The following is a 10,693-nucleotide window of genomic DNA, read 5'->3' as shown; positions in this document are numbered from 1 at the left end:
GCTTGTACCGGTGATTGAGGATAGAACCAGCCCAGGAGAAGAGCTGGCACCGAAGACATAGCACCGGAAATGTTCTACCTCCGAACATTACACACAGGGGTACGGACAACACCCGGCATGCCAAGAAATGGAGGAACTAACCAACCCCAACCCACAAGCGCACACAAAGCTTCTCACCTTCCCGAGCACGAAGAGAAAGAAGAGCGTGCGGCCAGCCCTTATATACCCCTCACTAGCTCCGCCTACCTGCCGACCCGTCATTGGTCAATGCGCAAAAGGCTACCGAAACCGAGGCACGGAACGCGAGAGGAAGCGGAAGTTGCTGGTCGAAGCGCACACGTGACTGCAGCATGGCTCCCGGAGGGAAGATCAACCGGCCGAAAACTGTACGTAGTGTTCGGTGTTCCGGGCTGTTCACGTGCAGTGATACCAATGTAAAGCAGGGGGATAGACAAGCACTGTGCGGGGAGTTACCAGACTAATACAAAGGGTGAATGGCGGAGTTTATTAGCCGGGTGATATTTTACAGGGCTCTCTAGTTGGTTTTCTTGGAGTAAAGGGAATGTTTGGGTCATTGTGAATAATAATTATTTAGGATATTTCTGAGTTTAAAGAGGTCAGGACGGTGTTTCCTCACCAGGGGGCTTCCACCTGTTGCAAAACTACAACTCCCAGCATGCCCGGACAGCCTCTGGCTTTAACGCAGGGCTCAACAAATCCCAGGTGCCAGCTCCTCTGGAAAGGGGACACTAATGACTGGCACACAGGGAGAGATGAGGGGACACTAATGACTGGCACACAGGGAGAGATGAGGGGGCACTAATGACTGGCACACAGGGAGAGATGAGGGGACACTAATGACTGGCACACAGGGAGAGATGAGGGGACACTAATGACTGGCACACAGGGAGAGATGAGGGGACACTAATGACTGGCACACAGGGAGAGATGAGGGGACACTAATGACTGGCACACAGGGAGAGATAAGGGGGCACTAATGACTGGCACACAGGGAGAGATGAGGGGGCACTAATGACTAGCACACAGGGAGAGATGAGGGGGCACTAATGACTGGCACACAGGGGGTGATAAGGGGGCACTAATGACTGACACACAGGGGGTACTAATGACTGGCACACAGGGAGAGATGAGGGGCACTAATGACTGGCACACAGGGAGAGATGAGGGGGCACTAATGACTGGCACACAGGGAGAGATGAGGGGGCACCAATGACTGGCACACAGGGAGTGATAAGGGGGCACTAATGACTGGCACACAGGGAGAGATGAGGGGGCACTAATGACTGGCACACAGGGAGTGATAAGGGGGCACTAATGACTGGCACACAGGGAGAGATGAGGGGGCACTAATAACTGGCACACAGGGAGAGATGAAGGGGCACTAATAACTGGCACACAGGAAGAGATAAGGGGGCACTAATGACTGGCACACAGGGAGAGATAAGGGGACACTAATGACTGGCACACAGGGAGAGATGAGGGGGCACTAATGACTGGCACACAGGGAGAGATGAGGGGGCACTAATGACTGGCACACAGGGAGAGATGAGGGGGCACTAATGACTGGCACACAGGGAGTGATAAGGGGGCACTAATGACTGGCACACAGGGAGTGATAAGGGGGCACTAATGACTGGCACACAGGGAGAGATGAGGGGGCACTAATGACTGGCACACAGGGAGTGATAAGGGGGCACTAATGACTGGCACACAGGGACAGATAAGGGGACACTAAGGACTGGCACACAGGGGGTGATAAGGGGGCACTAATGACTGGCACACAGGGAGAGATGAGGGGGCACTAATAACTGGCACTCAGGGAGAGATGAGGGGGCACTAATAACTGGCACACAGGAAGAGATGAGGGGGCACTAATGACTGGCACACAGGGAGAGATGAGGGGACACTAATGACTGGTACACAGGGAGAGATGAGGGGGCACTAATGACTGGCACACAGGGAGAGATGAGGGGACACTAATGACTGGCACACAGGGAGAGATGAGGGGGCACTAATGACTGGCACACAGGGAGTGATAAGGGGGCACTAATGACTGGCACACAGGGAGTGATAAGGGGGCACTAATGACTGGCACACAGGGAGAGATGAGGGGGCACTAATGACTGGCACACAGGGACAGATAAGGGGACACTAAGGACTGGCACACAGGGACAGATAAGGGGGCACTAATGACTGGCACACAGGGAGAGATGAGGGGGCACTAATAACTGGCACACAGGGAGAGATGAGGGGGCACTAATAACTGGCACACAGGAAGAGATGAGGGGGCACTAATGACTGGCACACAGGGAGAGATGAGGGGGCACTAATAACTGGCACACAGGAAGAGATGAGGGGGCACTAATGACTGGCACACAGGGAGTGATAAGGGGGCACTAATGACTGGCACACAGGGAGTGATAAGGGGGCACTAATGACTGGCACACAGGGAGTGATAAGGGGGCACTAAGGACTGGCACACAGGGGGTGATAAGGGGGCACTAATGACTGGCACACAGGGAGAGATGAGGGGGCACCAATGACTGGCACACAGGGAGTGATAAGGGGGCACTAATGACTGGCACACAGGGAGTGATAAGGGGGCACTAATGACTGGCACACAGGGAGAGATGAGGGGGCACTAATGACTGGCACACAGGGAGAGATGAGGGGGCACTAATGACTGGCACACAGGGAGTGATAAGGGGGCACTAAGGACTGGCACACAGGGACAGATAAGGGGACACTAAGGACTGGCACACAGGGGGTGATAAGGGGGCACTAATGACTGGCACACAGGGAGAGATGAGGGGGCACTAATAACTGGCACACAGGGAGAGATGAGGGGGCACTAATGACTGGCACACAGAGTGATAAGGGGGCACTAATGACTGGCACACAGGGAGAGATGAGGGGGCACCAATGACTGGCACACAGGGAGTGATAAGGGGCACTAATGACTGGCACACGGAGAGATGAGGGGGCACTAATGACTGGCACACGGAGTGATAAGGGGGCACTAATGACTGGCACACAGGGACAGATAAGGGGACACTAAGGACTGGCACACAGGGACAGATAAGGGGGCACTAATGACTGGCACACAGGGACAGATAAGGGGGCACTAATGACTGGCACACAGGGAGTGATAAGGGGGCACTAATGACTGGCACACAGGGAGTGATAAGGGGGCACTAATGACTGGCACACAGGGAGAGATGAGGGGGCACTAATGACTGGCACACAGGGACAGATAAGGGGACACTAAGGACTGGCACACAGGGGGTGATAAGGGGGCACTAATGACTGGCACACAGGGAGAGATGAGGGGGCACTAATAACTGGCACACAGGGAGAGATGAGGGGGCACTAATAACTGGCACACAGGAAGAGATGAGGGGGCACTAATGACTGGCACACAGGGAGAGATGAGGGGGCACTAATAACTGGCACACAGGAAGAGATGAGGGGGCACTAATGACTGGCACACAGGGAGTGATAAGGGGGCACTAATGACTGGCACACAGGGAGTGATAAGGGGGCACTAATGACTGGCACACAGGGAGTGATAAGGGGGCACTAAGGACTGGCACACAGGGGGTGATAAGGGGGCACTAATGACTGGCACACAGGGAGAGATGAGGGGGCACCAATGACTGGCACACAGGGAGTGATAAGGGGGCACTAATGACTGGCACACAGGGAGTGATAAGGGGGCACTAATGACTGGCACACAGGGAGAGATGAGGGGGCACTAATGACTGGCACACAGGGAGAGATGAGGGGGCACTAATGACTGGCACACAGGGAGTGATAAGGGGGCACTAATGACTGGCACACAGGGACAGATAAGGGGACACTAAGGACTGGCACACAGGGGGTGATAAGGGGGCACTAATGACTGGCACACAGGGAGAGATGAGGGGGCACTAATAACTGGCACACAGGGAGAGATGAGGGGGCACTAATGACTGGCACACAGAGTGATAAGGGGGCACTAATGACTGGCACACAGGGAGAGATGAGGGGGCACCAATGACTGGCACACAGGGAGTGATAAGGGGGCACTAATGACTGGCACACAGGGACAGATAAGGGGACACTAAGGACTGGCACACAGGGACAGATAAGGGGGCACTAATGACTGGCACACAGGGAGAGATGAGGGGGCACTAATAACTGGCACACAGGGAGAGATGAGGGGGCACTAATAACTGGCACACAGGAAGAGATGAGGGGGCACTAATGACTGGCACACAGGGAGAGATGAGGGGGCACTAATAACTGGCACACAGGAAGAGATGAGGGGGCACTAATGACTGGCACACAGGGAGTGATAAGGGGGCACTAATGACTGGCACACAGGGAGAGATGAGGGGACACTAATGACTGGCACACAGGGAGTGATAAGGGGGCACTAATGACTGGCACACAGGGAGAGATGAGGGGACACTAATGACTGGCACACAGGGAGTGATAAGGGGGCACTAAGGACTGGCACACAGGGGGTGATAAGGGGGCACTAATGACTGGCACACAGGGAGAGATGAGGGGGCACCAATGACTGGCACACAGGGAGTGATAAGGGGGCACTAATGACTGGCACACAGGGAGTGATAAGGGGGCACTAATGACTGGCACACAGGGAGAGATGAGGGGGCACTAATGACTGGCACACAGGGAGAGATGAGGGGGCACTAATGACTGGCACACAGGGAGTGATAAGGGGGCACTAATGACTGGCACACAGGGACAGATAAGGGGACACTAAGGACTGGCACACAGGGGGTGATAAGGGGGCACTAATGACTGGCACACAGGGAGAGATGAGGGGGCACTAATAACTGGCACACAGGGAGAGATGAGGGGGCACTAATGACTGGCACACAGAGTGATAAGGGGGCACTAATGACTGGCACACAGGGAGAGATGAGGGGGCACCAATGACTGGCACACAGGGAGTGATAAGGGGGCACTAATGACTGGCACACAGGGACAGATAAGGGGACACTAAGGACTGGCACACAGGGACAGATAAGGGGGCACTAATGACTGGCACACAGGGAGAGATGAGGGAACACCAGTGAGAAAAAAAAAAGCAACCAATCAGATTGCTAATTTTATGTTTCAGATGCCTCTTTAAAGGAGTACTCCGGTGGAAACTTTTTTTTTTTTTTTTTTTTTTAATCACCTGTTCCCAGAAAGCTAAACAGATTTGTAAATTACTTCCATTTAAAAATCTTAATCCTTCCAGTACTTATCACCTGCTGTATGCTCCAAAGGAAGTTCTTTTTGAATTTATTTTCTGTCTCACCACAGTGCTCTGACACCTCTGTCCATGTCAGGAACTGTCCAGAGCATGAGAGATTTGCTATGGAGATTTTCTCCTGCTCTGGACAGTCCCTAGATAGGAAGTTAATAAAGAGTTAATAACAGACATGGACAGAGGTGTCAGCAAACAGCACTGTGGTCGTGACAGAAAAGAAATACAAAAAGAGAAGAATTTCCTCTGTAGTATACAACAGCTGATAAGTGCTGGATAGATTAAGAATTTGTATTAGAAGTAATTTACGAATTTGTTTAACGTTCTGGCATCAGTTGATTTAAAAAAAAAAAAAGTTTTCCACCGGAGTACCCCTTTAAAAATAAAAGTAGCAAGCTGGTTTGGCATCAGCTCCCCTCTAGTTCTCTACAGAAGTTATTCCTATGTTTATTGCTACATACTTATTGGTATCAGGTTAATTATTATTATTATTATTATTATTATTTTTATTTATTTTTTTCATCGTCAACAGGATTTGCAAAAAAAAGTTTTTAAAAGGCGCCGTCTGATTTCTCGGGAGAAACGGAAGAAGCATAAGATAGTTGGTGCTGTGGTAGACAAAGAGTTAATAACAGTTCATCACTTACGGAAGAGAAGGTTGGTGGAATAATGGGAGAGATAAATAGAACTACACACAAAACATAAACTGTCTTACACGCCTTGCACTATATTGTGGCATTATGCACTATATACTGAATTGCGCATTTTACCGCTGTGTATATATATTTTTTTTTTCTCACTCATTCCCAAACCGGGAATGGTCTGGAGAACTAATCATATATGACCCGCGGGCACTGCTCTGCTTCTCCTCCCCCCAAATGAATTATCAGCCGCAGCGCTCTGTTCCCGCATCGGGGGACTAATCATATGTTACCCGCAGGCACTGCTCTGCTTCTCCTCCTGTGAGCGCTGCACATCCTCCCCACGTCAGGAAATTAAAGGGGTACTCCGGCGCTTAGACATCTTATCCCCTATCCAAAGGGTAAGGGATAAGATGCCTGATTGCAAGGGTCCCGCCGCTGGGGACCCCCGTGATTTTGCACTCAGTTACAATCAGTCCCTGGAGCATGTTCGCTCCGGGTCTGATTACTGGCAATCACGGGGCCGGAGCATTGTGACGTCACGGCTCCGCCCCCATCAATGCAAGCCTATGGGAGGGGGCATGGCAGCTGTCACGCCCCCTCCCATAGACTTGCTTTGAGGGGGCAAGGCGTGACATCACACGGGGGGGGCAGGCAGGCAGAGTCCTGACGTCATTCCCATGGTCCAGCGCTTCTGGAGCAGAAACAGGTGGGTGCCGCATGCTATATTGCCAGCGGCGGGAACCCCCGCAATCCTTTGGATGGGGGATAAGATGTCTAGAAGTGGAGTACCCCTTTAAATGTAGATAAAATGTTTGAAATGCCATTTTTCCATGACTCCTGAATTTGACTACTTTGGATGGGAATAATACCATCATATACCCCTTCCTGTGCGCTACAACCAACATTCCTGATGTGTACATTTCCTGTTTTTGTCTTTCTAGTTCCAGCGCTAGAGCAAATATCACACTTTCTGGTAAGAAGAAGAGAAAATTGATTAAGCAAATCCAACATCTCCAGAAAGAGAAGGCGACCATGCATGGTACGGTTATGGATATGAAAAGTGACAGACATCCACAAATGCATCTATTACAAGCTTGTTAGGTCCTGTTTACACTGGTGACAGCGCTTCTGTTATTAGCAGACTGGAATGTAAAAGAATGTATCCTAAAATATTCCAAAAAAGGGCTATCTATCTTATTTTATTGGGTAAAATGGTGAACATCTTTCTGATACTTACAGCTGCATTCTCTTCCTGAAAAGTCCAGTTTGAATAATTTAAAGAGGTACTCCGGTGCTCCAGAGTTTTGAACATTTTGTTCAGAACTACCTGGAGACAGAGGCCGTGATCGTGACTTCATTGCCACGCCCCCTCCATTCATGTCTATGGGAAGGGGCGTGTCGGCCCCTAGAAATGAATGGAGGGGGCGTGACATGAAGTCATGAGGGGAGTGGCTGTGACATCACGACCACTGCCGCAGGAACCCGGCGTTTGTTTAGAATGTCATGTGCTGCGAGAGATCTTAGGGGACCCCAGCAGCGGGACCCCCATGATAAGACATCTTATTCCCTATCCTTTGGATAGGGAATAAGATGTCTTGCAGCGGAGTACCCCTTTAATGAGTGTAGATGGACAGACTGCCTAGTGGGGCATTAGGCTATGTTCACACATAGTATTTTTACAAAAAAATTGCCAAAAATAGGAGTGGGTGGAAAGCACAGTAATGGTACAAATCTTTGTTAAGGCTATGTTCACACAGGGGAATAGCGGTGGAATTTCTGTGGGCTCAAAACACAGAATTCAAGCCCGAAATTCAAAGCCCCATTGAGTTCTAAGGGATTCCACCCGCAATTCTGCAAAATGTAAACACAGGTCTTTAAATTATGCACAAATTCCACTATGTGAATAGGACAGCGGAATTTCATTAAACATATTTTTGCGGGATTACGAAATTCCTCTGTGTGGACATAGCTGTATAATCTTTTTGTCTGTATCACTCCAGGTTTTGACTAAAAATACAGAACAAAATATTCCAACTTAAAACACTTTTTTTTTTCTAATCAACTGGCGCCAGAAAGTTTGTAAATTACTTTGATTAAAAAATCTAAATTTTTCCAGTACTTATCAGCTGCTGTATGCTCCAGAGGAAGTTGTGTAGTTCTTTTCTGTCTGACCACAGTGCTCTCTGCTGACACCTCTGTCCATGTCCGAAACTGTCCGGAGCAGGATAGGTTTGCTATGGGGATTTGTTCCTGAAATGGACAGAGGTGTCAGCAGAGAGCACTGTGGTCAGAGAGAAAAGAACTACACAACTTCCTCCAGAGCACACAGCAGCTGAAGTACTGGAAGGATTACGATTTTTTTTAATAGAAGTAATTTTACAAATCTGGAGCCAGTTGATATGAAAAAAATAGTTTTCCAGCGGAGGGTTTTTCCGTTTTTGCACTTTCGTTTTTTCCTCCTTACCTTTTAAAAATCATAACCCTTTTAATTTTCCACCTAAAAATCCATATTATGGCTTATTTTTTGCGTCACCAATTCTACTTTGCAGTGACATTAGTCATTTTACCCAAAAATGCACGGCGAAACGGAAAAAAAAATCATTGTGCGACAAAATCGAAGAAAAACGCCATTTTGTAACTTTTGGGGGCTTCAGTTTCTACGCAGTGCATATTTCCGTAAAAATGACACCTTATCATTATTCTGTAGGTCCATATGGTTAAAATGATACCCTACTTATATAGGTTTGATTTTGTCGCACTTCTGGAAAAAATCATAACTACATGCAGGAAAATTTATACGTTTAAAAATGTCATCTTCTGACCCCTATAACTTTTTTATTTTTCCACGTACAGGGCGGTATGAGGGCTCATTTTTTGCGCCGTGATCTGAAGTTTTTATCGGTATGATTTTTGTTTTGATCGGACTTATTGATCACTTTTTATTCATTTTTTTTAATGTTATAAAAAGTGACCAAAATGCTCTTTTTTTGACTTTGGAATTTTTTTGCGCGTACGCCATTGACCGTGCGGTTTAATTAATGATATATTTTTATAGTTCGGACATTTACGCACGCGGCGATACCACATATGTTTATTTATTTATTTTTTACACTGTTTTATTTTTTTTTATGGGGGGGTGATTCAAACTTTTATTAGGGAAGGGGTTAAATGACCTTTTAACACTTATTTTTTTTTACATTTTTTTGCAGTGTTATAGGTCCCATAGGGACCTATAACACTGCACACACTGATCTCTCATCCTGATCACAGGCGTGTATTAACACGCCTGTGATCAGCATTATCGGCGCTTGACTGCTCCTGCCTGGATCTCAGGCACGGAGCAGTCATTCATCGATCGGACACCAAGGAGGCAGGTAAGGGCCCTCCCGGTGTCCGATCAGCTGTTAGGGACGCCGCGATTTCACCGCGGCGGTCCCGAACAGCCCGACTGAGCAGCCGGGTCACTTTCAGTTTCACTTTAGAAGCGGCGGTCAGCTTTGACCGCCGCTTCTAAAGGGTTAATACCGCACATCGCCGCGATCGGCGATGTGTGGTATTAGCCGCGGGTCCCGGCCGTTGATGAGCGCCGGGACCGATGCGATATGATGCAGGATCGCGGCGCGATCCCGCTTCATATGGCGGAAGCCGGCGCAGGACGTAAATATACGTCCTGGGTCGTTAAGGGGTTAATGTCCTGGGCCCGGCTCACTTTCAGCCTGCTCCTTGTATGCTAAAAGACACAAATGTGAACAGAACCTAATTGACCATCGTTTATCCCACGAGTATATTAATATCTGGCTTATATTTATTTTCTTCTTAGTGGAGCCCAAGCCAAAACCTCAAAAACCAATCAACACTATGGAAGTTGAGGCCGGCACTTCAAAAAGGAAATCCAAGAAACCTCTGCAGGATGTGGAAATGGAGGAAATCGTTCCAGAAACCATTACAGAGGGAGGATCTCTTGCATAGGGATTAGTGTGATCAGCATTAAAGGGGTACTCAGGTGGAAAACGTATTTATTTATTTATTTTTTAAATCAACTGGTGCCAGAAAGTTAAGCAGATTTGTAAATCACTTCTGTTAAAAAATCTTAATCCTTCCAGTACTTATTAGCTGCTGAATACTAGAGCAGAAATTCTTTTCTTTTTGGAACACAGTGCTCTCTGCTGACATCTCTGTCTATTTTAGGAAATGTCCAGAGCAGCATATGTTTGCTATGGGGATTTTCTCCTACTCTGGACAGTTCCTAAAATGGACAGAGATGTCAGCAGAGAGCACTGTGCTCGTGATGTCAGCAGACAGCTCTGTGTTCCAAAAAGAAAAGAATTTCCTCTGTAGTATTCAGCAGCTAATAAGTACTGGAAGGAATAAGATTTTTTGAATTTGAAGTCATTTACAAATCTGTTTAACTTTCTGGCACCAGTTGATTTAAAAAAAATAAAATAAAATAAAAAGTTTTCCACCGGAGTACCCCTTTAATTCGGGCCATCTGCCTCTTAATCTTTTTTGGGGGGCATTTTATAGTAATATAAGATACAAAAGATCCCTGGTATAAACATATCACTTCTCAAGTGGATTTTCTATTGACCACCAGCCCTTTCTTCGAGGTGGAGCCCACAAACCGAGGACTAACAGATGTTGCAAAGCTACAACTTCCAGCATGCCCAGACAGCCAACGGCTGTCTGGGCATGCTGGGAGTTGTAGTTTTGCAACAGCTGGAGGGCCACAGTATGGAGACAGTTTACAGCCTAAAAAAATTGTGCA

General features: G+C 48.1%; 1 protein-coding gene and 1 non-coding gene across 2 annotated transcripts; one reads left to right on the top strand and one right to left on the bottom strand.

Moving 5' to 3' along the window:
- LOC130277822 (small nucleolar RNA SNORA57) lies at positions 1-134 on the bottom strand. Its single transcript, XR_008845588.1, has one exon. It is a non-coding gene; the product is annotated as a small nucleolar RNA SNORA57 (small nucleolar RNA).
- Positions 135-278: 144 nt separating this feature from the next.
- Positions 279-9,982, top strand: C6H11orf98 (chromosome 6 C11orf98 homolog). The gene is made up of 4 exons (XM_056528524.1): positions 279-386; positions 5,817-5,941; positions 6,870-6,967; positions 9,749-9,982. The coding sequence occupies exons 1-4, from the start codon at positions 351-353 to the stop codon at positions 9,895-9,897; spliced, it is 408 nt and encodes a 135-aa protein (XP_056384499.1). The 5' UTR covers positions 279-350; the 3' UTR covers positions 9,898-9,982.
- Positions 9,983-10,693: the final 711 nt, after the last annotated feature.

Source organism: Hyla sarda, chromosome 6, assembly GCF_029499605.1.
Source record: "Hyla sarda isolate aHylSar1 chromosome 6, aHylSar1.hap1, whole genome shotgun sequence".
Lineage (NCBI taxonomy): Eukaryota > Metazoa > Chordata > Amphibia > Anura > Hylidae > Hyla > Hyla sarda.
Note: the sequence above shows the minus strand (reverse complement) of the source record. Positions and strands in the feature narration are given on the sequence as shown.

What these genes read in the sequence shown, in the direction of transcription:
- C6H11orf98 (XM_056528524.1), top strand. Translation starts at nt 351, where the DNA reads ATGGCTCCCGGAGGGAAGATCAACCGGCCGAAAACT. An exon ending in CATCACTTACGGAAGAGAAG is followed by an intron (nt 5,942 to 6,869) that starts GTTGGTGGAATA and finishes TTGTCTTTCTAG; the next exon opens with TTCCAGCGCTAGAGCAAATA. An exon ending in AGAGAAGGCGACCATGCATG is followed by an intron (nt 6,968 to 9,748) that starts GTACGGTTATGG and finishes TTTTCTTCTTAG; the next exon opens with TGGAGCCCAAGCCAAAACCT.